This window comes from Tiliqua scincoides, chromosome 1 (assembly GCF_035046505.1).
Source record: "Tiliqua scincoides isolate rTilSci1 chromosome 1, rTilSci1.hap2, whole genome shotgun sequence".
In the NCBI taxonomy this organism is placed as follows: domain Eukaryota; kingdom Metazoa; phylum Chordata; class Lepidosauria; order Squamata; family Scincidae; genus Tiliqua; species Tiliqua scincoides.
The window spans coordinates 126,334,184-126,361,174 of NC_089821.1; the positions used below are offsets into that span (position 1 = coordinate 126,334,184).

The 26,991-nt window shown below is 44.2% G+C and overlaps 2 protein-coding genes and 1 long non-coding RNA gene across 4 annotated transcripts in view; 2 read left to right on the forward strand and 1 right to left on the reverse strand.

Moving 5' to 3' along the window:
- Window positions 1–5,425, forward strand: part of PIKFYVE (phosphoinositide kinase, FYVE-type zinc finger containing) — a 91,192-nt gene extending 85,767 nt beyond the window's left edge. For both annotated transcript variants that reach the window (XM_066625068.1, XM_066625148.1), the window contains 2 exons: window positions 318–392; window positions 1,085–5,425. In XM_066625068.1, the coding sequence (XP_066481165.1) occupies window positions 318–392; window positions 1,085–1,200 (191 nt within the window). In that variant the 3' untranslated portion in view covers window positions 1,201–5,425. The remainder of the gene's footprint in view (window positions 1–317; window positions 393–1,084) is intronic.
- Window positions 2,562–26,991, reverse strand: part of LOC136648991 (uncharacterized) — a 101,866-nt gene continuing 77,436 nt past the window's right edge. The window contains exon 3 of the long non-coding RNA XR_010794361.1: window positions 2,562–4,234. This is a non-coding gene — a long non-coding RNA (uncharacterized lncRNA). The remainder of the gene's footprint in view (window positions 4,235–26,991) is intronic.
- The window catches only part of PTH2R (parathyroid hormone 2 receptor), a 68,151-nt gene continuing 63,597 nt past the window's right edge, over window positions 22,438–26,991 (forward strand). Inside the window, exon 1 of the mRNA XM_066625268.1 lies at window positions 22,438–22,497. Within this exon, the coding sequence (XP_066481365.1) occupies window positions 22,438–22,497 (60 nt within the window). The remainder of the gene's footprint in view (window positions 22,498–26,991) is intronic.

Genomic DNA, 26,991 nt, shown 5'->3' on the forward strand with positions numbered 1-26,991 from the left:
TAGCTGTCATGGTGTGGCTGTGTTGTGAAAAGCAACTCTTAGCCTTTCAGAATTGGCTTCCCAGTGCTTGCTCCAAGTCTGTGGAAATTTTGGTTCGTTGTTTTTTAAAAATAAAATTACAGGATTGTACTGAGAATAATGTTTCTCAGTACCATCTTACTTTTAGGGGTTGTCATGCAGCGTCTGATGGTAATAGCTTCATAGAAGTGGAGAAATAAGGTGTCCTGTAGACAGTAGGAACTGTGAAGATATTCTGCATGATGTCAGGCTTTGCAAGGAGCCCTGTATTTCACCCAAGGTATTTACTCTTATTGCAGATTACATTCGCACGTTTACTTGGGACAAAAAACTTGAAATGGTGGTTAAATCGACAGGCATCTTGGGAGGACAAGGTGAGTCTAAGAAGTCTTTATACTTGGTGTAACTTTTTGTTCTTTGATTTCCTTCTCACTCCATGCACTCATCTTCAACTGACTATTCTCACAGGCAAGAATAATCTTCAGATGCTAGGTGGCTTCAGGCTTGGTGTTAACACCCAGCTCCTGGGACCTTTTAGCACCCACGTAGGGCCTACAACTGATAATGGGCCTGACTCTTAATTTTTTTAATGACCTTCCCAACTATCTTCCACAATCTGTAAGGAATGGTAGGGGAATGGTTCCCACCACCAAAATATGGCTATCAGAAAAGAGTGTCATGGTGGTTACTATCTCCCCACCCACCCCAGGAAAACTCAGTTTAGAGCATTGTGGAAATTCAAGTTGTTTAACACTGTTAGAGCAGGAAAAGAAATAAGAAATAGTGCTGTTACTCCCAGGGTAAACTACTTGGATCACACTGACGTAGGAGTTCACCCCCCTCCCCCGATGACACCAATGGTAATCATCATTGTGGCAATTCCTTGGTCTTTTTGGTACAAATCTGGATGTTTTGGTGTCCTTGATCACTTGTTTCTGGAAGTCCTTTTATTAAGATTTGACAAAGCAATTGGTTTTGTAAATGTAGCCTCTGTCCCTATTATACTTTGTTCCTGTTGCCTCACGCTAATGTTTGTGTGTGGTTTTTTTTGGTTGCTGTAAATTAGGTAAAATGCCGACCGTAGTATCTCCAGAATTGTACCGGACTAGATTTTGTGAAGCCATGGACAAATATTTTTTGATGGTGCCAGATCACTGGACAGGGCTGGGCTTGCATTGCTAAGCAGAAGCATCTCTTGGGCAACATGATGAACAACTCCTTCTGATCTGAAACAAAGAAGACCCAAGATAGTGCTGTCTTTTCGCTGGTCCACCCTCTCTGTCTCTTCAACAGCTCAAGGATCTTTAACCACTGGCTGCACAAATGATGGCTGAAGCATGATCTGCACTTTAAGTTTTGATGTGAGAACACCCCTGGAGCAGTTGGCGGATATTAATTAGCTCAGAGTTGTGATATAATTCATGCAGACACAAATGGTACTAACAAATTTGCCTTCTGCTAGGGTGAACCCAGTTTACTTCAAACCATACTGGACACCGAAATGTGATCTTGGTATGTTCTTGATAATGAAGCTTTTCATATTGAGACAGCAACCTAAGTATGTAGTAGTGGGCACTCCCTAGCATGAGCATCTGAGCTGATTCTGTAAGCATAACAATATGTAACTTGAGATCTGTTCGGTACGGATGTCATTGTACAGGTTTCCATGATCAGTATTTGAGGATTTTAGCCATTTGTAGACACATCACTTTGTCATGTGGGGGCACCACTTTTAATGGTCTAAACCTGTGCTATTCAAACTGGGGCATTGCGACACCCCAGCCTGAGGGCCCTGGTCTCTACCCCCTTAAGGGATGGGGATAGCCTAGTGGTGGGGGGAAGGCAGCGGCGCGATCCCCAGGATCGCGCTGCTGCCTGCCCCCGCTGCCTCCTCCCCCCACCCCTGCAAAGATTTACTCGCTCTCAAACTCTCTAAGAGAGTTTGAGAACCACTGGTCTAAACTATCTATACAGTCAAATATATTTTTACTGTGGGATAACTTTGTCCCAGGGTACCCTGGGTTAGATTTCAGCACACACTGGTAAATGAAGCAGTTCTAAAGTCTGTGTGCAAAAAAACCCATAACAAAGTACCACACTCACAAAATTAAACTGGATATAATGGAAGTCCCTCAACTAAGCTGCTTTCCATATATCAAAATGGCCTTGATCTTGATAAAAAACTTCAAGATACATTCATAAAACATAGACTTCAGCTTTTATGACATTTCTCCTCTACTGTCAGAAAGCAAGGGGCACTTGGTTGCTTTTGATAAATGTTTTGGTTTTAACCAAGTCAACTAAATTTTCATTCAGTAATTGCCACTTTAGAGTCATTTTTCTTCCAGTTTGCTCCTTTTTTTAATATTTCAGCACCATTTTGTGGAATATCATGTTTAGCTTGTGTAACAAATTTTGGTGATTAAACACTAGTTCCTTTGCCGATATGGAAACTCACATTCAGTTCTTGCATGTGCTTCAAACATTAAATGAAACAAGATGTCGTGTGTCTGACATAAAGTATTATCTGGGATAATAGACCAGACATGGGGACTTAGGGCATTTTTTGAAACTTCAGAACAAGCACTTTTTATTTTATTTTTCTGAATGCGGATTTGTTTGTGAGAAGATGATAAAGGCCAGTAACAACAAAGGTGTGTTTGTAGTCCAGGAGGTGAGCCTAACATTTTCCTTTTAGCTTAAGGATTGTTTGACGTATTGGATTAAACACCAAACTTTGGTAACATGCAAGCAGTAAGATTAATTCTCCTTTTCAATCTGCCTTCTACCTGCAGCAGAGAGCTTAAAGTCTGTATTATGAACCATTATTTACAACCTTGGGAGAGGTGGGCACCATTCCATTCTATGTTGAATGCCAACCAAGGCCAGTAGTTTCAAGATGTCTCTCTGTAGCCTTACCTGATGGTGTTCACTTGCTTCAGAAAATTTTCTCTCAGTTCATGTCATTTCTGATGTTGAGACTGGACTGGAAGAAAATTGAATTGACAGAGCACAGTAAGGTAGGTTGGGGAGGAGTATGGCATCATATCCCTCACTTGCCTGGTCCATTTAAACCTATAAAATAGACTTGCTCCTCACTACTTGTGCGAATGGGGCAGGCACATTAATAAAATATTTACGGCCACCCCATTGCATCTAGCTTCGCCTGAAATTACAGCCCTTACCAGACAGTTAACAGGAACAAATTCAGATCTCCCCCCCCCCCGTCCTCTTGCAGTTTAGTTGTTGTTGTAAAGAACTAAATGGCAAGTTAAGTTATGTACTTTGAGGCTAAGCCAAAAACAGCAGTCTCCTTTGACTTTGAAAAGACAGGTAAAAAGCAACACAAATGCTTTTACAGGTGCAGAATTCATTTCCTTGATCCACTTGTGTCTTCTTGAAATCCTATTGCCTTAATGTGGCCATGCTAGGAAAGAGTGCTCATGAGCCACTTCTGCATCTTAAAAAATGTGCACATGGTTGCAGTGCATGCAGCCTGCTGTGGGAAAAGATCATGAACTTGGAAGCATCACCACAGTTCACTGGTCTCTTCATAACAATTGCTTCTTTTTGTTACACTTAAAATGTGGGTGAGTCTTGAGATTATTCCAAATGCCAGGTGAGAGACGAATTTAAACAATTGGCATACACATACAGTAGAACGGGGTAGCAGTATCTTGGAAGTGCTTTAGTAGGCTGAATTAGGTCAGGCTGAAGTGGGGGGTGTGTGTGGGATGTAGTTGCTGATGGCCAGACTTGATGCCCAAAGAATATCAGCAGGAGGTCTTAGACTTTGCAGCTCTTGGTGTCTCCAGAAGTCCTTGCCAGTTCTGAAGGCTGGCAACTGTTAAAAATATTTGATCAAGCAGTAGTGGCAGAAGAAATATCTGGTGAACTAAGGAGGTAGGCTCAGAAAAACACCTTCTTCCCCTCCCCTGATTCGTTTGCTGCCGTTTTCACTTTCCAAAGGAGCAGAAGTGATAACCATTTTGTTACAACCAGCACCTGGTATCTTGAAATGTTATGTGTAGGTAATACCAATATCCACCTATAAATCTGACTTTATTTTTGGGAACTGTTTTCAGAACCAGTATAGTTGAAAAGAGTTTATATAAATATTTTAAATGAAGAGACAGATGCAGCAAATGGGGTGGTCGAATTCTGAAGTCGTAGAATGGGTTCACACTGGAAGCAAGGGTCCTGCCATGTCAGTTCCCTGCAAAGATAAACACATCAGGGTTGAGTTCATTTCTCCCATCTTTAGTTTTCTACTTTCAGGGAACTTTTTTACATAAAATATTCAAAAATGTGATCCCCTCATAAGAAGTCCAAAGTGTACCACATGTGCTAAGTATCAGCCACAGTGAGTCCAGATTCTTAACATAAGGAACATCTTTAGCAAAGCTTTTGTCAGTGGGATGATAAAATCTGGCAGAGTTTCTCGCACACACCCCCAGATAATCTTTAGGTTTAAGACTGGCAGTCAATGGGATCTACACTGGAAAAATGCTAAGGCTGCATATGAAGAATTTCTACTGAATGTTGAACTCTGCACACTTCTTGCGTTGCATCTTCTACCCAAAAGCCTGCTGGTTGGAGCTTTGCATCCTAGAAAAAGTTCAGTGTGAAATGGCAGGATTGTCACATTGTGCATAGCTTTTTTCTTACTGGTTAGCATCTCAGAGTGACCTTTATATTTCATGAACTCCAGTACTGACTACTTCTACTTCCTAGAAAGCAATAAGTAACATTTGCCAGAATGTTTCATATCTGGAACATTTCGTGTTGGGGGACATCAGAACTTGATGGGTTGTGATAAGTTTCCTTGATTCCACTCAGTGGAAGTTGGGCGCTAACATAGTACAGTATTCTAGAAGCACATACTTCACAGTATTCAAGTTCTGGTCAGTGCAATATATTTTAAATTTTGCTGTGTAAATTCCATATGTGTGTGTATATATAGAGTAAATAATGGTATGACAGTGGAGCAGATACGCTCCATTAACTGTGCTTTGGGGAGAGAACCTTCTGATTGATTTGAGTTTTGGTGTAATTATGTAAAATGCCAGTATGCTCATTATGTCTACATCGTAGAACTTTCAAAATGGCAGCTTCAGCTACTCCCACACATGCAGAGAGTGGCATTGTAATTCTAGAAACACTCTTGTTGGGGACCAAATGAAGGGGGTTTGTAGTGTTGGGTGACACAAAATGGGAAGCAGTAGTACAATCAACCCTTTTGAAATATAGCAGATGTGTAATGTATGTTGAAAGCGCTTATTTTAATGTATAATTTGTATATTTCTATGCTACCTTGGTTCTAAATGTATTTTTTATTATCCTGACATGCTAAACAATTGAACAACATTGGTTACTTTGGTTGCCAAATTGTACATGGACTGTAAAATAAAAGTGTAACTATAGTCTTGTGTTGCTTTCTTGCTTCTCAAACAAGTGTGTTCTTGATTTCATTCTCACAAGGACACAGGATGTATATACTGTGAACAATTTGCAGCATCTTATTCTGAAATAAGTTCCATAGATTAACCAGTATCTGCCTTGTGAAAGAATCGGGAGAGGTCTTTATGTTAGAAAAGATAGACAGTGGAGTCATAACATCGGACGCTGGTCTAGCCAGATTCTGTATCGCTCAGGTTCAGAGGGGGTAGCTTAGGAGAGCCAGACTGCAATGCATTAGCAGAAATATGTTTTACTGATATATAGAAGTAGTAAGTAAAAGCAAATATAGTTGTAAGTGTGTTAGATAAGAGTGGTTACATGTACATGTGCTAATTGGCAAAAGTGAACTCACAAACGTCTTTTCAGGTGCTGAGGGTTCCAGATGCTACTGTACAGATTCTGGGGGGGAGGGGAAGCACACCTGATCAGTACCTTGTCCACTGGTGAAATCCAAAGGGCATTGGCCTGCTTTAAGGGGTTATACTGGTATGCAAAACCAATCCCAGAAGACTCAATCTCACTTCTCCTAAAAAATGTCCTCCACTATCACCACCACCACCACCACCACCACTCACCATTATCTAAACCAGCAATTTTCAACCAGTGTGCCATGGGCTTGATGAGATTCAGAGCCCAATCCTATGTATGTCTTCTTGGAAGTGCATCCCATTATAGTCACTCCCAGGAAAGCATGCATAGGATTGCAACCTCCAACCCATACCTGAAGTGATCAACTTGTTGAATGCTGAATAGAAGTGGAATTGTTAAAAAAGCCAGGGAAGCAAAATAATCACCACCACCACCCCCAGTGTTGAGCACTCTGCATCTTGGTGAGGGGAAAAAATGTATAATTAATCCCTTTCTGTCACTTTTTGCTGTCCTGTATTTGCCTTATTTGTCTTGCCCTTGGGTCTTTTATGAATCTGAGCAATTAAGAACATAAGAAGAACCCCGCTGGATCAGGCCAAGGGCCCATCTACGAGGGTCGCCCAGAAAGTAATGCACCACATTTTTTTCTTCAACAATTATTTATTGAACACAATGAAACTTACACACAAGAAAGAATGATGTTTCTTCTACACTCCCTATTTTTCCACGTAATCTCCGTCCAGTTCTGTGGCCTTTCTCCAGCGAGACACAAGGGCATGTATGCCCTGTCGGTACCACTCCTTGTTGTGGTCACAAAGCCATTTCTGCACTGTGCGAATCACCTCTTCGTCATCCTCAAAATGTCTTCTGCGAACGGCATCCTTAAATGGCCCAAACAAGTGGAAGTCTGAGGGAGCTAGTTCAGGGCTGTAGGGTGGATGGGGTAACACAGTCCAACCCTGTTTAGTGATGTGTTCCGAAGTCCTCAAACTTGTGTGAGGCCGAGCATTATCATGTTGAATCAAACATTCACCTGGGTTGTTATGGCGCCGAAGTCGCTGGAAGCGCTTCTTGAGTTTGTTTAATGTCTTCACATAAGCTTCAAAATTAATGGTACTGCCTCTTGGCATCACATCAATGAGTATGACGCCCTCACAGTCCCAAAACACAGTGATCATGACCTTACCGGTGGAAGCAGTTGCTTTGAATTTTTTCTTCTGTGGAGATTGAGGATGATGCCATTCCATCAACTGTCGTTTTGTTTCGGGCTCAAAATGGTGAACCCAGGTTTCATCACCTGTCACAATCCTGGACAAGAACGCTTCCTCCTCATCTTCAAAACGTTTCAGCAACTCAGAAGAAATGTTTTTCTGAGAGATTTGTGGTCCACCGTAAGACAGCGTGGAGCCCACCAAATGCCCCAGGGAGCACACAAGACAACAGACACAACCTGCGTCCTGGTGCCCTGCCCTGCATCTGGCAATGGGAGGCAGCTTGCCTCTAAAACCAAGAGCTTACACATACCTACTATGACTTGTAATCTGTAATGAACTTTGTCCAATCCCCTCTTAAAGGCATCCAGGCAAGATGCCATCACTACATCATGTGAAAAGGAGTTCCACAAACTAATTACACATTGGGTAAATAAATATTTTTCTCTGTCCTAACTCTCCCAACACTCAACTTTCGTGGATGTCCCATGGCTCTGGTGTTATTTGAGAGGGAAAAGCATCTCTGTCCATCCCCTGCATGATTTTGTATGTCTCAATCATGTCCCCCGTCAGATGCCTCTTTTCTAGACTGAAGAGGCCCAAAAGTTGTAGCCTGTCCTCATAGGGAAGGTGCCCCAGTCCAGTAATCATTGCTCTCTTTTGCACCTTTTCCATCTCCACTATATCCTTTTTGATTTGCAGCAACCAGAACTGGATATAGTACTCCAGGTGTTGCCTTGCCATCAATTTGTACAATGGCATTACAATATTAGCTGTCTTATTCTCAATGTCTTTCCTAATGATCCCAAGTATGGAATTAGCCTTCTTTACTGCTGCTGCACATTGGGTCGACACTTTCATCGAGCTGTCCACTAGCACCCCAAGATCTCTCTCCTGATCTGTCACAGACAGCTCAGAACCCATTAGCCTATATGTAAAGTTTTGATTCTTTGCCTCAATGTGCATGACTTTATCCTTACTTACATTGAGATGCATCTGCTATTTTGCTGCCCAGTTTGGAGAGATCCTTCTGGAGCTCTTCAAAATGTCTTCTGGTCTTCACCACTAGGAAAAGTTTGGTGTCTTCTGCCAACTTAGCCACCTGACTGCTCAACCCTATTGCCAGGTCATTTATGAACAGGTTGAAAAGTACAGATTCAAGGACAGATCCTTGGGGCACTGCACATTCCACCTCTCTCCATTGTGAAAATTGCCCATTGACACCCACTCTCTGCTTCCTGGACCTCACCAGTTCCTAATCCAGGAGAGGACCTGTCCTCTAATTCCCTGACACTGGAGTTTTTTCAGCAGCCTTTAGTGAGGGACCGTGTCAAATGCCTTCTGAAAGTCCAGATATATAATGTCCACGGGTTCTCCCGCATACACATGCCTGTTGACCTTTTCTCGTAAAAGGTTCGTGAGGCAAGACTTATCCTGACAGAAGCCATGCTGATTCTCCCTCAGCAAGGCTTGTTCGTCTATGTTTTGAGATTCTATATTTAATGAGCCATTCCACCATCTTACGTGGAACCAACATTAGGCTGACTAGCCTATAATTAACCAGGTCCCCTCTCCTTCCCTTTTTAAAGATTGGCATGACATTTGCTATGCTCAATCTTCTGGTACCATGGCTGTTTCAAGGGACAAGTTGCATATTTTAGTCAAGAGATCAGCAACTTCATTCTTCAGTTCCTTAATAACTCTTGGGTGGATGCCATCAGGGCCTGGTGACTTAATTATTTTTAATTTGTCAATTAGGTCTGAAACATCTCTCTCTACCTCTATCCAACTTAATCCCTTGGTCACAGGTGGGGGGGGCATTCAGGTAGTAGTATCTGCCCGAGGTCTTCTGCCGTGAAGACAGATGCAAAGAACTCATTTAATTTCTCTGCCATCTCTAAGTCTCCTTTTATTTCCCCTTTCCCTCCCTCACCATCCAGAGGGCCAACTGCTTCTCTGGCGGGTTTCCTGCTTCTAACATATTTGAAGAAGCTTTTATTATTCCCTTTAATGTTGCTGGTCACGTGTTCCTCATAGGCTCTCTTGGCCTCCCATTTCACTTTCTTACATTTCTTTTGCCACAGTTTATGTTCCTTTTTATTCTCCTTATTAGGGCAAGACTTCCATTTACAGAAGCTTCCTTGCCCTTTACAGCCTCTCTAACTTGGCTCGTTAGCCATGCAGGCACCCTCCTGGACTTAGTGGAGCCCTTCTTCCGTTGTGGTATACACTTTTCGTGGGCTTCTATTACTGTTGCTTTAAACAGCTTCCACACACTCTGGAGAGATTGGACCCTCTTTACCTTCCCTTTCAACTTCTTCCTAGCTAGCCTCCTCATTTGAGGGAAGTCAAGGGCTTCTGTGTTAGATCTGTTTGGTACTCTTCCCCCGACATGCATGGTGAAACTAATTGCAGCATGTTCACTGTTCCTCAATGGCTCAGTATTACATATTTACCTCTCTAACCAGGTCCTGAGTGCCACACAATACTAAATCCAGAGTTGCCTGTCCTCTGGTGGGCTTCATGACTAGTTGCTCTAAAGCACAGTCGTTTAGCATGTCAAGAAAACCATTCTCTTCATGACCAGAGCACGAATTGTCCCAGTCGATGTGAGGATAATTGAAGTTCCCCATGATTACAACTCTCGCTCCTCGACACCTCCCTGATCTGTTTCCTCATTTCAAAAACCCTTTCTGGGTTTTTGGGTTTAAGGGTTTCAAAAACCCTTTCTGGTTTTTGGTTCGGAGGATGATAGCACGCCCCCAGTATTACATCGCTCCTCGAACCTGGTAATTTAACCCACAGCGATTCTATGGTGGAGTCGGACCCACCTTCAGTCTCTACTTTGCTGAATTCCACCCCTTTTTTTAAACATAAATGGCCACCCCACCACCAACACACCCTTCTCTGTCTCACGTATAGAGTTCATAGCCCGGGATTGCAGTATCCCACTGGTTCTCCGCATTCCACCATGTTTCCATTATGCCCACTATGTCAATGTTTTCTCTTCTCACCAGAAATTCCAGTTCTCCCATCTTTGCTCAGAGACTTCGGGCATTCTCATAAAAGCACTTGTATACAAAGTCCCCCGAGATGGGCTGCTTATTCTCTCCTTTATCCATGCAGTCTCTCATTTTGCTGGATGGGCTATCACTTCCCATCATGTTTCTGCTCCCAGTTCCTACTCCTACTCTGTCCCTGCCTTGTTGTTCTCTAAGTGGCTTGTTCTCATTCCATAGGGATGAGAAGTCCTGAACCGGATGCCCCTCAGCTCCTGTTGGCTTTCCTCCAGGGATCAGTTTAAAAGCTGCTCTGCCATCTTTCTAATGTTATGCGCCAGCAGTCTGGTTCCATTCTGGTTCAAGTGGAGCCCATCCTTCTTGTACAGTTCCCAAAGTGTCCCAAAATGTTCTCCAGTGCCTAACAAATCTAAACCCCGCTTCCCTACACCACTGTCTCATCCGCACATTGAGACCCCTGATCTCTGCCTGCCTAATTGGCCCTGCGCGTGGGACAGGCAGCACTTCTGAGAATGCTACCTTTTGGGTCCTGGCTTTCAGCTTCCTACCCAATAGTCTAAATTTGGCCTCCAGGACCTCCCGGCCACACTTCCCCATGTTCGTTGGTGCCGACATGCACAGCAACAGCTATCTCCAACCCATCACTCTCTATCACCCTATCTAGATGAGAAGTGATGTCCAAAACCTTTGCACCAGGCAGGCAAGTCACCATGTGGTTCACACCTCCAACACAGGCCCCCCACTCTGTATTCCTGATAACTGAATCACCCACTACTAGAAGTCCTTGACCCAGCTCCCGCCAAGGAGTATCCTTCATGCAAATGGATACAGGTCCAGCTCCTGAAGAGGGGGTCCCCCCCAGGGGATTGTTTCCCTCCTCCCCACGGCGACATCCTCTAGCCCTAAGGCTTCCTACCCGGGCAGCTGATGAGCTGCCCACTTGAGGATGGGACGAAGCATGCACGTCCCTGGAAGTCTTCTTGTGGTCCCTCTCTACCTGCTTCTGCTTTTCCAGGTTGGCCACCAAGGCTTCAAGGGAGCAGGTCTGCTCCCTGAGGCCCTGGAGCTCCTTGCAACAAGGACACACCCATGACCCAGGTATACCCCCCTGAGGCATATAGTCATACATGTGACACTCAGAGCAAAATACTGGATAGCCCCCACCAGCTGCTGGCTGCCTGACTGCATAGCTTGTATCTTGTGTAGCGATCTGTAGATCCTTAGAAAGCTTAAAGTTTCCTTACTAGATGCTTACTGCCTCCAGATCTCCGTCCTGGAGTTCACAGGCTCCTATCTACAGGCAAAGAACCACAGGTCAAGAGCCCTTGGTCTCTTGCCCTTTGGCTCGTGCCTCTGGCTTTGCCTCTGTGAGGGAAATTACCTGGCCACAGGTGGAGAAGGGAGAGCTACTAGTTCCCCAGCAATCCTGCTGCTGGCTGCTGCTCCTGTGGAGTGGCTTGTAATGGAGTCTCTTCCTCCTTCCTTCTCCCAACCTCTGGCTGGGATTTTGAATTAAATTCAAAAGGGAGTCTAAACAAGTACCAAAATGAGTTACCTCAGAGTAATGGCTGAGGAAAAGGAGTTGGAGTTGTTGGAGTGCTGATGCAAACCTATAACAAGGCAGAGGTGACCACCAACAGCCAAAAAGGAACAGTTTGGGACAGACTAGGACTCTACTGTGCTACCCAAGAGAGCAGAAAACAACTGTGGACAGAAGTGTTGCTAGGCCTCCTGAGAAATCCCATGTTGCATAGGGGCTAAGGGGCTGAGCTGAGGGCCCCTGAGGGCCAAATGGTCTGTTATGAAGAATGTGTTTGAGGCAAGGCCATGAAAGCCACTAATGTTATAGAACAAACCAGATGTTTATGCTATGCTATGGGTGTTTATAGCTAAAATGTTCATAAACAAATTATTAGTTTAAAGCCTAACAGAGCAAACTTATAGGGAGATGCTCACATGTTTAAATTTAAAACCAAAAAGCATTTCTCTGGTCTCTGTCTGCAAATTGCAAGCCGGCTGTTAAAACTAGTCTCAAGGAATGTCTCTCTGGACAGACTGCCAAAGCATCAGATGAGGCACTGTCTCTGAATAGGGAGGGAAAATCCACCTTCAGCCCTGCTTGTAAACAGAGAACCATGAAAACCATGGCAAGAAAAAGGCTTTTTCCAGATTTAAATTTATTATTTTATGAGTTCCCTTTTAAACCAAAATACAGTCTAGTATGCACTGAGAAGAGCTATTTACACCAAAGCTTCTATGTCAGTGATGGCGAACCTTTTAGAGACAGAGTGCCCAAACTTCAACCCGAAACCCACTTATTTATTGCGAAGTGCCAACATGGCACTTAAACCTGAATACTGAGGTTTTAGTTTAGAAAAAACAACTCATACATTAACATCTTTTGTCTTTAAAGAAAAACACAATAACAGAGCTTTCAATGATACAACCTTTAACTGAAAGGTCAAAGTTTGCATTTGGCCTGCTTTTGAACCATTAATGTGGTTTTTGCTGTTGTATGTATGCTGATAATTTACCTAACCTTGGTTCATACTCTGTAAGTTTGAGAGCAACACATGCAGCACTCAGGTCATCTGTTAGTCTGTTTCTGGTGTCAGATTTGATATCATTCAAAGCTGAAAACAACAACAACAACTTTATTTTTACCCCACCCTTCGGGAAGGGACTCAAGGCGGCTTACAACAGGTTAAAACAGATTAAAAAACATAATTTAAAAACAGATAAAAGCATATTAACACATATCATAACACACAGTAGTCAGATAAAAAGTAGTAAAAAGGTAAAAAGAGCATAGAGCAGCAAGTCATAAAAGAATCAGGCCTGTAAAAAATTAAAAGATGTTGAAAAGATGTTAAAAAGGCCGAGAACTCAGAAGACTTGTTTAAACAGAAGGGTCTTCAGGCCTTGCCGAAAAGTCTCAAGAGAGGGAGCCATTCTTAAGACAAGGGGAAGGGAATTCCATAGCATTGGTGCCACTACTGAGAAGGTTCTATTTCTAGCTCCACGTACCTCCCTAGGCAGCGGCACTTGTAAAAAGGCCTTCTCTGATGACCTAAGAGGATGAGCCGGATTGCACGGAAGTAGGCGATCTCTGAGATACCCTGGCCCAGAGCAGTATAGGGCTTTAAAGGTCAAAACCAGCACCTTGAATTGGGCCCGGAAACGAATGAGCAGCCAATGTAGCCGCTGGAGAAGCGGACTGACAGAGTCAAACCGCCTACCTCCAGTAACCACACGGGCCGCCGCATTCTGCACTAATTGCAGTTTCCAAACCATCTTCAAGGGCAGCCCCACATAGAGCGCGTTACAATAATCTAACCTTGATGTCACAGTGGCATGGATCACCGTGGCCAGGTCTGCACGATCCAAGTACGGCCGCAGCTGGCGCACCAGCCGAAGCTGAGCGAAGGCCCCCCAGCCACAGCCGCCACCTGGGAATCCAGGAGCAGCTACGAGTCCAGGTGGACCCCCAAGCTGCGGACCTGCTCCTTCAGGGGGAGTGCAACCCCATTCAGCGCAAGCCGATAGTCCAGCAAACAGCTGAAAACAGCTGCTCACAAGCATAAGATGATCTAAACAAAGCAATCCCAAGTGCTTTAATTGACTTAAAATTATTTGGCAGAGAATTCCACACTTTAAGGATTTCATTTTCAGAACTAACCGTGCTGTCCTTTGTCATCCCTTCTATCTTCTCAAGTGATTCACGCAGGTAAAAAGGGTACACAGTTGCTCTCCCCTACTTTAAAAGATGACTTTTTGCCCAGGAGCCAATTAGACAAGGTTAAACATAAGGAAGTTACCAAAGTTACACTGAATAAGAAGGGCATTTCCACTCACTAGGGAGAAATGAACCTTAGCAAGTGCAGTGTAGTGGCTAAGAGACATCAACTATCTGCAACAGGAGGATAATAATACTGACCTACCTGAGAGTTACTGCAGGTATGGACAAGACAATGCCAGGGCAGCATTTTTGAAGTGCTGCATAAATACTTATTAATACTTATTACCACCCCCTGTATAAATACAAAAGCAAAGGAATAGGGCAGCAGGCACAACTGAACAGGGAATGTGCAGAGTGATCCTGTGACACACTTTACTCAGAATTCAGTTTACATTGAAAAAAGGCTTACTTCTAAGAAAGCCTGCATCAGATTCATGCCCAAGTGAAAGAGAGGTGGGGGTGGGGACAGGACTGCAGCCTCAGAGCTCAAGCCTATGCCTGTCTACTCAGAAGTAAGCCCCATTATAGTCAGTGGGGCTTACTCCCAGGAAAGTGTGGACAGGACTGCAGCCTCAGAGCTCAAGCCTATGCCTGTCTACTCAGAGTAAGCCTCATTATAGTCAGTGGGGCTTACTCCCAGGCAAGTGTGTTTAGAACTGCAGCCTGAAGCTTCCACCTGATGCCCACTTTGTGGGGATGAAGCCCCCAGGCAGCCAGTGAACGTGCCCAGGACAGAGAACCCAAGAGCAACTGAGGAGCAGCGACCCAGCTTCAAATGGGGATGACGTGCTCCCGGTTCTAAGCGCTGGATCTCCACCCGGATGGCTGCCTGCTGCTGCTCGTTCATGGCGGGGGCAGGCGCTCCAGCGACCACCCCGCCCGCAGACCCACCGACCGACCAAGGCAGCTGACAGCAGCCCCCAACAGCCCGGCAGCCAGCACGCGCCAAGCCGCAGCGATGCCAGTTCATCCCCGCTCTGGCCGAGGAAGCCTGAGGGCACAGGAAGGGGCCGGGTGCAGAGGTCACCCCCATGGAGAGCCGCTGCTGCCCGCCCCTCGCAGTCAACACCCTGCCAGGCCTCCAGAGCCGCCACCCGGCACCCTCGCAGAAACCCAGCCCCGTGGCTTTCTGGGGCTTCAACCTCAGACTTGAAACTCTGTGCTGGGGTGACAGTGTGCATGCCCACAGAAAGGGCTTTGAGTGCCCTCTGTGGCACGTGTGCCATAGGTTCACCATCACTGTTCTATGTGAAAGCTAAGCAGAGAACATTTTTGGATTTTTTAAAACATTTAAGTTTCAGAAGGACAGTGTTATGAATACTTAGAGAGTTATCTACGCCAGAGCATCACAGAAATGCCAAATATACTTAATGCTTAATAGTTATTGCTTAAAATTAAAATCAAAATATATATATAAAGGCATAGTAATGAGTTTTAGCTGTTAAAATAGTTTGATTAAAGCATAAATACACAGAATAGTAGAAGCCATTAAATTAAAAATGCTTACTAAGTCTCAGATGTGATTCAAAATGCAACCTTGAGAGGCAGATGTCTTGCAAAAGCCATTCCAGCTCTAATCAGGTTCTGTCTCAGCCTGTATCTCTGCAAACTTGAAAACTCCAAGCTTTGCAGAATTTGTTGCATCTCAGAGAGGCTTTTGGCTACAACATACGGGAGAGCAAATAGGGGGTAGTTTCTTAAAACCAGACTTTGCAACAAAAAGCGAGGGCAATGTTATCGGTCTTGGCACCAGAATGTGGGGAAAACAGAATATGAGGCTGAGAAGACACACAACTTGCAACATTTTAGTGGAAAAACTAGAAACATTAGATGGAAGTGCCTTAGTAATGCAATTTTATCTGTTGGCAAATAGAAATAGCATTTTCTAAGATACAGACACCTGCAAACACCAGCTAGACAGAAGATAAGCAGGAACATTCTTGAGAAAGTCCATGAACAGCCTCTGTCTGAGCTGAAAGCTGACAGAAGGGGCTGGATTTAGTTAAAATGAATGAGAAAGGTCTCTTAAAATCCTTTTGTACAATAAGAATTTAGTTTGTCTTGTATTAAATATATGTTTACACCACTATACATCTCAAAAGGTAACAGATCACATATGGAATCACACATGGAATAGAGGCAATCCAGAGGACTTGATTTAGACACGGGTTGGCACAGAGCCCCATGGTGTCTGGGAAGAACAAAGAAAGGAATTTAGAGAGATAGCACTGGTAGCTCTTTGCAACATGTCAGGGCCAACTAAGTGAAAAGATAAGAACAGAAGACATACCAAAAATGCCAGTTCTGTAATAATTGAGTAAAGAGTGCCACCTACTGGCTTTTGAAATCTTTAAGATATATATGTCTCAATGTACATTTTTGCCTTTTTCGGAATATGTAACTTGAAACCAACCAATCAAATTCTTGTAAAGTTATCTCTAGCTAATCCTGAGAAAGCGCCATCTCTGATGTCAGACCCCAGCCAATGAGAAGTGTAAGACTCCTCAAACAAAGAAGCCAGAATAGAATATAAGTAAGAGGCTCACACTGGAAAATGGCTCTCATTGCTCTCTGCGCTTTGGACAGGGAGTCCTTGAGAAGCCATAGCTTCTGGCAACGAAATAAAGCTTGCAGACGATCACCACTCTTGCCTACTGAGTTTGCTTTTGAACTTTGCTCTTGACCTTGCAACATGTTGGCCTGTGGGTTTTTTCCTTTTTAAAAAAATCACACAGGCCTGCAAAACCTCTGTCTAATTGCTGGGAGGTGGCTGGTTCATTCAAACAGCCCTTAAGTGTATTTAAACTAGAATTTAAAAGGAACATTATGGGGGAGGTTCAGATGAATCATTCCTGGCCTGATGGTTACCTGAAATCTCCAGGGTTATACAGTACCACTGAATGGAAGCCTCAACTTCATATAAATCATAGAACAAATCATAGGTGACTTTGGTCCATAATTAGTTTGAAAACTGTTGTTTATTTTACTCAGAAGTGAGCCCATTGTGTTCAGTAAGACAGGCTGTAATCTTATCTTACTAGAAACAAACACTATTCATCTCATCTGATCTCAGAAGCTAAGCAGGGTCAGGCCTGGTTAGTACTTGGATGGGAGACCGCATGGGAATACCGGGTGCTGTAGGCTCCTACCACAGTCTTTCAAGACTGAAGGTTGCCAACCATAACCAAAGACAGAAGCTTCTTCCCTAAAAGGGTCTTGTGCTTTGGCAGAAGAAAGGGCACATAGCCAGAAACAACTGGACCAAAAACACAGCACAATATGGCACATGGAGTTCTTGACTACCACTGAACTTGGGACTTGCCTCCTCTCTACCATACTGCCACACCAGAGCTCTTTTGCCTGCAGCAAGAAGGGCAATGTTAGTCAAGGCTGTGGTTTACCTTTATTGCTACTGTCTTATATGTGCCTGAGGGAAATATTTCATTTTTCTCTTCAATTAGGATGCTGACAGCATTAAAGTTTGCCAACTCTGATCCAAACTCCTGACATAAATTGATCTCAGAAGTCAATGTTACACTTGAAAGTGCAAAGCTCTAAATCAAGAGGCCTTATTATGCAAAACCTTCATGTTACCCAGGCCTTTGAAGTCTGCAGAGACTTCGCATTAAACAGAGCACCTTGCAGCAGTCCACAGTTGTCCTGCCAGAACTGATGGCACTGATGAGTCAAATCTATAATGATCCCTCTGTGTTCACTGAGTTTGGCTGGTGGAGGGAGGGGGCATGGAATTGTCATTTTTCATAAAGGCGAGAGATAAGATTATGGGGAGGAAATAATGAGGACCTGAAAGGAGGGGCTGAGGTGAGCATGACCCCACTTCTCTTGTAGTGATTACCACCTCAGGCATATCACGGGACTGGGCATCTTAGACAAGCTCTAATTCTAACTCTTGTCTCACTGAGTGGCTCTGGATGAGAATTACCAATTTCTGTCTGCATCAAAAGACATATTCAGCCAATTCAGTGCAGCTCAGAAAAACATCCTAATACAGATGAGGACATACATTCAGGTGACTCATGTGGAATCAGAGCATTGTGAAAGATGCCCCATGACATGCACATTGTATTCTTGCCTGTCACACATTTTAGAAGTGCCCCCCCCCCAATGAAAAGATCTGCAAGCATATTTTTTGCTGTTGGCTACAATCTCATGTGCTATCACATGGAAGACCATTATACATCATGTTTTTTTAAAATATACTTTTTATGGATATGCTTTTTATTAATAGCTTGATATTTGGAGGTACGTAAATCTGTGTTTGGCAAACCAACTATAGAACCTACCCTGGGAGCAGTTGCAAGTGGATGCAAATATGTCAGAAGACTTCAGATGAGCTAAAATGAGGGGGGGGGGGGAGATAGGCCTTGAATTGTTTGATACCTGACTCAAGTTGCCATTCAATTCCAGTACCAGAAGCATCATTAACAATTATGCTGAAGTGCCCATCCAGCGACGTATAATGTCTTCTCTGTATTACTGAGGACAGTAATTAAGCCACCACATGCTTTTCAAACACTGTTATCTGAATTGCAAGGAAAGCTAAGAAGAGAGCTGGCCACTCTCTAAGAAGAGAGTGTGGCATGCAGGCTTAGAAAACCCAGGTAGCCTGATATTGTTTGCAGGAGTGTGTGCTGTCTAACCCACTCCAAAGCTCAATCTGCCACAAGACTTCTTGTGTAATGTATCAGAAAGCAAATACAACAATCCAGTTGAGCTTCCATTGATCTTGAATTCCAAGGATGCCAAAACCCATCCTGTGCTGTGCCCCTGGAACTTCTCATTGCTTGGGGAAGTGAAGCACTAGCACATAACTCTACAGTAGGGTGTAACATTCCAGCACTTCTGCAGAAGTCTCGAAGAAGAAAATCTGATCTGAACTTGATGCAACAGAACCTCTCGCCACTCTGAAATCTGCATTGATGCCCAATAGGGCTGCCAATTTCATATTACACCTCTTATGTGTGGGTCCTTCACTGACACATCATGATCCCTGTTCTTGATCCAGTGGCTTCCACACAGGTCAGAGATGGAAAGGGCCTATGCTGAACAGCATTCTGATTCTGAGGTTTGCAGTTCTCTGACTCATAGGCCACACTTCCTTCTCTAGTTGTACTCACATCACAAGTGGCAAGTAGCCTTTGCATGCCCATTAACCTGATATTAGCCAGGTGTATGTTGTATGTATGTACTCCAGCAAAAATTAGGGGGGAAAATTTAAAACACTGAATTTTAGATCTAGAATAGAACAGATTGTAAGAGCATGTAGGCAGTCCAAGCCCTTAATACCATTTTCATATAGTTGATCCACAGAATTTCAGCTGCCTGAAAGTCATTTATTACATCTCTGGTTAACTGCATTCCTTAGTTCTTTCTTATACAGTATTTTAAGGTTATAATAATTTTTAACAAAACTTTCTGTCTTGCAGAGAACATAAGAAAGCCCTGCTGGATGAGGCTCAAGGCCTATCTAGGTCTGCACTCTGCTTCCCATTGTGGCCAAACCGTTACCTCTGGGAAGGTCATGTAGTGGAATCATGGAAGATATTGTGAGGAGATAGGATGTGGTGTCTGCAGTGGCCCTTTGCTCTACTGAATCTGGGAAACATGGGGTTAAAGCCTAGGCTTTCAGCAGTAGGTGTGCTGCACAGCTGCAGCCCTAGACAAGGTCTTTAGGAATAAGACCTCTCCAACCTGGAAGTTGGAGAGACTGTGGGTTGTAGTGGGAGAGACTTTCTGGCTTACTGATTAACAAACCAATGGACCGACCTATGGCCCAGTGAGTGGATTACAGACTGGGTAACTGTTTAACAGACCTGCTAACTAATGGACTGAACAAATGGAGACTGCTGGAGACTGGTGTGGTTGCCACGCCAGGGGTTGCTGGGAACCAATGTGTGGCTACAGTGGCTGGAGAAGCTATTGACAGGAGAGGGGAGGAAGGAGGACCTCTGCAGGTTGAACAGGCAAGCCACCCTGGTGGTGGGCTCCAGCAGTACTTTCTGCAGAATTAGGGCTATTTTGAGTGAAGAAGGGAACTGATTAGCTTAAGTGGGCATATGTTTAATAGGTGAAGCTTGAAACAGGAATTTAGCATACCAGGCCACAAGTAGGAGAAAAAGACATGCTTCTCTCTGGTTGTTTCTCCCCTGCAACTGATATTCAGAGGCATACTGCTGCTGGATATGGAGGTAGCGCATAGCCTTCATGACTAGTAGCCACTGATAAACCTGACCTCCAAGAATTTGTCCAAAATCCTTTGTCCAAAACTATCCAAGTGAATGGCCATCAGCACATCTTGTGGCAATAAATTCCACTGCCTAATTATGTTTTGTGCAAAGTACCTTGTTTTGTGCAGAGAATCTGGATATGTCAACAATTGATACTCCACCCATACCTTTTCCTAATCTGTCAAGATGTTTTCTGGAATAAACTCATTTGAGAGCATGTAAACCATAACTTGTGCTTCCCCTCCTGTGATGTTCCAAGAAGTTCCTATTAACCTAGATGCATTATACACATTTACCTGTGAGTTCCATTCAATCAAATGGGGCTGACTTCTGAACAGACATGCATAAAATTGCACAGTCAACACTTGTTTTGAGACAACTAAAAAGACTTCAAACTGGAGCAAATCTATCTGAATACATACAGCAGCTGACCCAAAAAGCTCAACCATGGCTTTTTAGAGTGGTTTAGGGCCCAACCCTACCCAACATTCTAGCTCTGATGTAGCCATGCTAATAGGCTGTGCCCAGTATCCTGTGGTGGTGGGGCAGTCACGGAGTTCTCTTCAGGGTAAGGAAATGTTTGTTCCCTTACCTTGTGGCTGCATTGGTGCTGGAAAGTTGTATAGGACCAGGCCCTTAATCTGCTGGCACTTGCCCTGTGGCACAAAATACATGCAGAGAGATGCCACTGCAGCACATGTAACATGTTTGTTTACTGAAAATGCTCTTGCTCTCTTCCAAAGGTTAAGATGCTAGGGGGGTATTATTCCCATTTTGGGCACTGCCGGACAAGCTGGTTTGGAATGTTCATCATCTTTAGGGTGACCCAATACACCCTACCTTTAACCACTGTACCTTTAACCACTGTATAGAAGAGGAACTTTTGGCAGGTGCAGCTCAGCATGGGAAAGTTTAAACCAGGGGTGTCAAACTCGTTTCATACAGAGGGCCGAAGTTAGCTTTCAGGGCTCCAGCTGAGGGCTGGAAGTGATGTCATTAAGCAGAAAGTGACATCATTAAGCAGCTAATGCCCAGAAATCAGAACCTGTTCTCATATAGAAACTCATTAACTGCAAATGACAGAAGAGAAAGTACGCAAATCTTGGTCATATTTCAAGATTTGGGAAAGCCCAATTTTCATGTAGGCTGCCATTTCAGAAGTAACACCTCAGCAGCTGAGAGCCTGAGGGCTAGATAAAAAGCTTGGGGGGGGAACCCCATCCGCCCTGGCCTTATGTTTGACACCCCTGGTTTAAACAGTTGCACCTGCCAAAACTCTCTCTTCTATAGCAAGATGGTTAAAGGTACAGGCACTTTGTCCTCCATTCAGGGTGACCAGATGTCATAACTGCCAGAGAAGACCAGGCACCCCAAAATGTAGGACAGCCCAGAAAAATGTAGGACATGACAAAATTAAAGCTAAAAATACTCGTCTATTGATTTCATGTGGCTGATTTAAACACTATATGACATTAAATTAATATATTACGGCTATGTGCTGCCTGCAGGGACCCGCTCACAGGGAAAAGGAGGACATTGAAGTTCTTGCCCAGGACACGAGGCTCAAAAGGAGGGTGTGTCCTGGAAAAAGAGGACACCTGGTTACCCTGACCATCTTGCACATCAAGCGATGGCATCGTCTTTGTGGTTGCGGGAGTGGAAAGCCACGCAATGAACACTCCAGGAGCCCAATCCCATGCCTGTCTACTCCAAAGTAAGTCCCCTTCTAGTCAATGGGGCTTACTCCCAGGAAAGCGTCGATGAGGATCGTAGCTCGCCCACATCATCCCAGGACGCAAGGGCTTCTGCTTTCAGCGCCCCGCTGACCAGCAAGCCAGCCTCGGGGGGTGCAGGAAGGGGTTAAAGGCTTGCCCCAGTTGGGCGGGGGCTTTCCTGGAAGGAGTCCCGGCTCTCCCACCCCACGCCCGCCTGGGTCCGTCTCTCGGGGCCGGCGTGGGAGTAAGCAAGCAGCTGCCTCCGCAGCTCACTGCAGGGGTCTGCCTCGCCTGGCTCAGAGCGCAGGTCTTGGAGGCTGCGGCTGCGTGGAGCGAGCGCTTCAGGGGCGATCTGGAGAGCCCGTCCCGTGCCCGGCCCTCGGAAGCGCCCCTTCCACCCACCGCGGCTGGAAAGGGAAGTTCGCGGCAGACTTTGGCGGCTCGCAGCCCACCCTGAGCCCGCTGTCTGGAGCGCCCCAGGAGGCAGGGCAGGCAGCGCTTCCAACCAGCCTCGTCTGCCTGCCCGCCCGCCCGCCACCAGCTTGCCGGGGTGGCTTCCACGCCTGCGCTCCTTCGTGACGCGGAGCGGAGCGCTCCAGAGAGGCTGCTGGGGGGTCCCACTCGAAGCGCGCACTGAGGGCGCCGATGGCCAACGGGATGCTGCTCCCCGCCCTGGGATTCCTGCCGCTGAGCTGCTGTTTGCTGGTGATGGCACAGGTAGGAAGTCGGGGTTCCAACTTGGCATGCCTGGCCCCGGTTAGTGCTCTTGGAGCTGCAGTCATACTTCCCGAAGGAAGTGGCTGCTTCTCTGGGAAGATAGGTTTTCAAGGGACTTGGGGCCCAATCCGATCTACACTTTCCTGGGAGTAAGCTCCATTGACTATAATGGGACTTGCTTGGAGTAGACATGCATAGCTTTGGGCTGTAAGGCTGCAATCCTATCCACACTTACTGGGGAGTGAGCCCCATTGACTATGGTTGGCAACCTTCAGTCTCAAAAGACTATGGTATAAGCCTACAGCACCTGGTATTCCAAGGCGGTCTCCCATCTAAGTACTAACCAGGCCTGATCCTGCTTGGCTTCCAAGATCAGATGAGAGATGGGACTTACTTCTCAGTAGACATGCATAGGGTTGGGCTCTTGGGCTTTCAGTTCTTTTTTTAAAATGACAAGGTTTACTTCATCCTAAATTTCAGAAGTGACATCAGAAAACAAAATTCAGCTTCTGTTTCATGGCAGATTGCTGGTGAAGAAGCAACAGCATTGAAGAAGCCAGCCCTTCAAATATTATTATAAGAACTTATATCCCGCCTTTCCCATACCAAAGCAAATATCTGCCTCAAGGAATGGTTTAATAAAAGTTTGCTGTTTCTTTGTGATATTGCAGGCAGTGCATTAATAATACACGAGGAGGCATTCACAGTAATGTAGTGCTTATTAAATTGCACTTATTTTAACTTGTTGATGAGCAATGCGACCTTATTCAGGCGACTGTTTTTGCAAATAGGTACTACTAGTGATGAATACTGCTTGAATTCTGCAAGTGTTGATACATCGGGGAGTGGGATGGGAATGTCTTCTCTTCCAGGACAGGAATTTTGAAACTGGGTGAAGGGGAGAACCAGTTTCCATGCATCCCTTTTCAGTTGTGATTGTTGCATTTTAGACTTATGTTTCTGGCTACCATTTTCAATCCCTTCCCCTCCTCCAGTCCAAGTGAAGGATTCAGTTTACATTGGAATCCTAAATTCAAGTGTAAAAGGGAAGCTCCATGTCCTTCCATTTCATCAGAAGAATTACTTGCTTTTTTTCCTGCTGGAACGTGGGGCGTTATTATGTGGTACACTTTGCAGGCTGTGTTTTGACCATTAAGCTTAAAAAAATGTTCTGTTTTCAGACTTGTCTAGTACTCATGCTGTAGGAGGCGTGTACTAAATTTTAAGTTTCCATCCACTGTTGTAGAGGTAATGAATGAATGAACAAATATGTATTGCCTCTGTTAACTGAGTGCAGAGGCACCTTTCAAAGTGAAGTGTTAGGTGCCTGCAACTTGCCTTGAACCAATTGTTTGCATAGCTCTGGCTATGTCTGAGCAAAGAGCTAACTTGAAGCTCCTCTTATATTTAGCAGGGACAGAGCAACTGTACCTCTTCACCCCAGCACCTCAGCACCCCTTCCCCCCCTTCTCTTCTGCATCTTTTTTTAGACAATGAGCTCTTTGGGGAGAGGGAGCCGTGTGTTTTATTTTACTATTGTGAACCGCTTTCTGAACTTCTCTTGTTGAAAAGTGGTATATAAATATTCTTAATAAAGATTGTTATAATTATATAATTATGTCTATATTTATATAAAATACTAGACTATTATTCTATTAAAGAATATTTATGTACAGTAGTATGTACGGTATAGCTTGAATCCGGTGAGTTATGGAAATGTCCCTGGTTACCAGTGGATCCCACCTCCTCCCCATGTGAGGGTGGTTTGGCTTTCTCACAGTTTCAACTTCCAGTCCCATATGTGACTTAGCTTATGTGGTGCAGGAGATGCTGCTGCTGGTATAAAGGCAAGCTTCAAACTCTATGCAAGGCCAAGAGGCAAAATATCTCAATTTCAATGTAGTCGTCAATGTATTCGAAGTGACTTGGGCACCAAATGTCAGTTTTTTATGTGCTGTGGAAATACTATAACAATTTTGGGACGTGTGCCAGTGAATGGGTATGGCCCAGGCATCATTTGAATACAGGCATAGAAATGTTTTTGCTGTCACTGAACATCTCGCCTCCCCCAGTCTAGCAGCACTTCAAGTGAATGGAAGAGATAAGGTGAGCTGTCTGCTTGCTGGTGTTTATGAAGAAGAGCAAGATCACCTCTTCTATCATGTTGACAGCATTGTTTTTGTGCTGTGACTGTTTTGTATTGGTCTGAAATGGCGCCTGTCAGCTCCTTCATACCTTTAGAAAAAGCAGGGTGTAATTATGTTGTAATAAATACTGTATAAAGCATGTGAAGGGAAAGTGTCATACCCCTTTGCTATTTCAGACTGGAGTTCCTGGCTGCCAGTGCCACTCCTCCATACTCCACTATGACTCTTGAACTGTCAGGGGTGAGCAGGTCTCTGCCAGCTCAACAGCCCATCCCGCCTGGCTTTGCTGGCTTGGTCTTACAGAATTGGCTTTTATAATGAGGTCAACTTGATGTTCCAGTTTTCAGCCATGAGCTGTAAAATGTTCTGTTTCAGCCTTTTTTGTCCAGCCCTATCAACACCCCCTCCTGCATGCAGATGCAGTTGTTTTGGAAAGCAGGATTTTGGTTTTCCATGCACGAGTCACAGAGGTGTCACTAGGGTTTGCCTCACCCAGTGCGAGAGCCCATTGCATCATCCCTATGACTGACCTTCCCCGTGCCAGACCATACAGAATAAATTACAGTATCGTATGTGCGGCATGAATGCAGTAGCATCACTAGGGTTGGTGTAAACCCCATTAACTTTATTTATTTATTTTAATATATAAAAATTCATGTCTCCCAACAAATCAGTAACAACAAGAAACCAGTGGCCTACTTGATGACACTCTCACAACTGCATAAGGGTTCTAGTTTTAGCTCTGGAAATGAAAGCTGACTCATACTAACACCTTATTGGTTCCCCTGCTGTTTCACAATAACAGCTCTCAGAACAATCAGTCTCATTGGTCAGTCTGAGTTAAGGAAATCCACGTTTTGTTATATAAGGGAGTTGTGTTTTCTTTCCTGGTTCTTTTCTGGTTTAATTTATTATTATTATTATTATTATTATTATTATTATTATTATTATTATTATTATTATTATTATTATTAACAACAGTATTTATATACCGCTTTTCAACTAAAAGTTCACAAAGCGGTTTACAGAGAAAAATCAAATAACTAATGGCTCCCTGTCCCAATCTAAAAAGATGCAAATGAATATCAGCAGACAGCCACTAGAACAGACAGTGCTGGAGTGAGGTGGGCCAGTCCCCCTGCTAAAAAAAGGAGCACCCACTTAAAAAGTGCCTCTTACCCTATTAGCAGGGGTAATTTGATAGAAGTACAGATAATTCAAGTGCTGGAAGGTGACAGAATGTCCAGGGTAATATGCCATTGGGGGAAAAAACTTAAAAGTCACACTGCTAGAGCATGAAAGACACATAGAATAGTGAAAGCTGTTTTCATCTAAAAATCTTAGTTAGTCTCACAGAAAAGCTGCTTGAAAGACTCATTTTAGAAGCTGTTTTCACAGAAGCTGAGACCTTGGGCTTCAAAGGCTGTGCTACACTTTGGAATTTGGAAAAGGGAGTTGTATCTAAGGCAAAGATAGATAGGCTACATTTTGGCAGAAGTATACGGTCAGCCAAGATACCACAAACTGAGAAAACACATATATGCAACAATTGTAGTCATTAGAAGTAAGTTTTAGCAGCTGGCTTATCAGTTGGCAATGTTTCTTGGCAGACTGATATAGCATCTAGCTAGCTGGCCACGGACACCTGCAGGGGAAGAATTCCAGAAGACAGCACATTTAATTAGATAAACACGAGCATCCTTGAGAATCAGTCTTTGTTTGAATTGCAACTGAAATGGAGAAATGAATGTTTAGAGGGGGCTGGTGCAGGGTTGCTTCAAGCAGTTTGCCTGGCATATTAATGTCTGAGTGAAGGTAAATGGGAGAAGGATTTCTTAAAAAGAAAATGTGATGCAGTGGAAGTTTGGCTTGTTTTATGTTAAAATATAAGAAATCACAAGAAGCTGGCTGAAGCCTTAGCTCAAAGGGATTACACTTTAACAGATGCTAGGCAACCACTAAACGGGAAGAGGTCACTTCTAGCAAGGATACACCACTATAGATCCCTCAATACCAATGTACTCAAAGTAACTGGTCACAAATAGAATTAAGACATAGAGTAAAACTGTTAAAAGGAAGTTTAAAGGACCTTGCCTCCAGAGGTTGGCAGATGGCCCCACAGTGTTTTGCTAAAGCCAGGAGAAGGAATGCAGGAGAGATAGGACAGGTGGCTCAAGCAAGGCCAGCCTAAGAGTCTGAAGGGAATGTATGCTAAGGAATGGGTCTGAAGTTCTGCCAAGAGGGACAGTCCTGGATAAAATAATGTTATAGCATCCCCTGCTGGTTCTTGAAAACTTTGTAATTCAATATATTTAATTTTACCTTATTTGGAAACCTGTAACTTGAA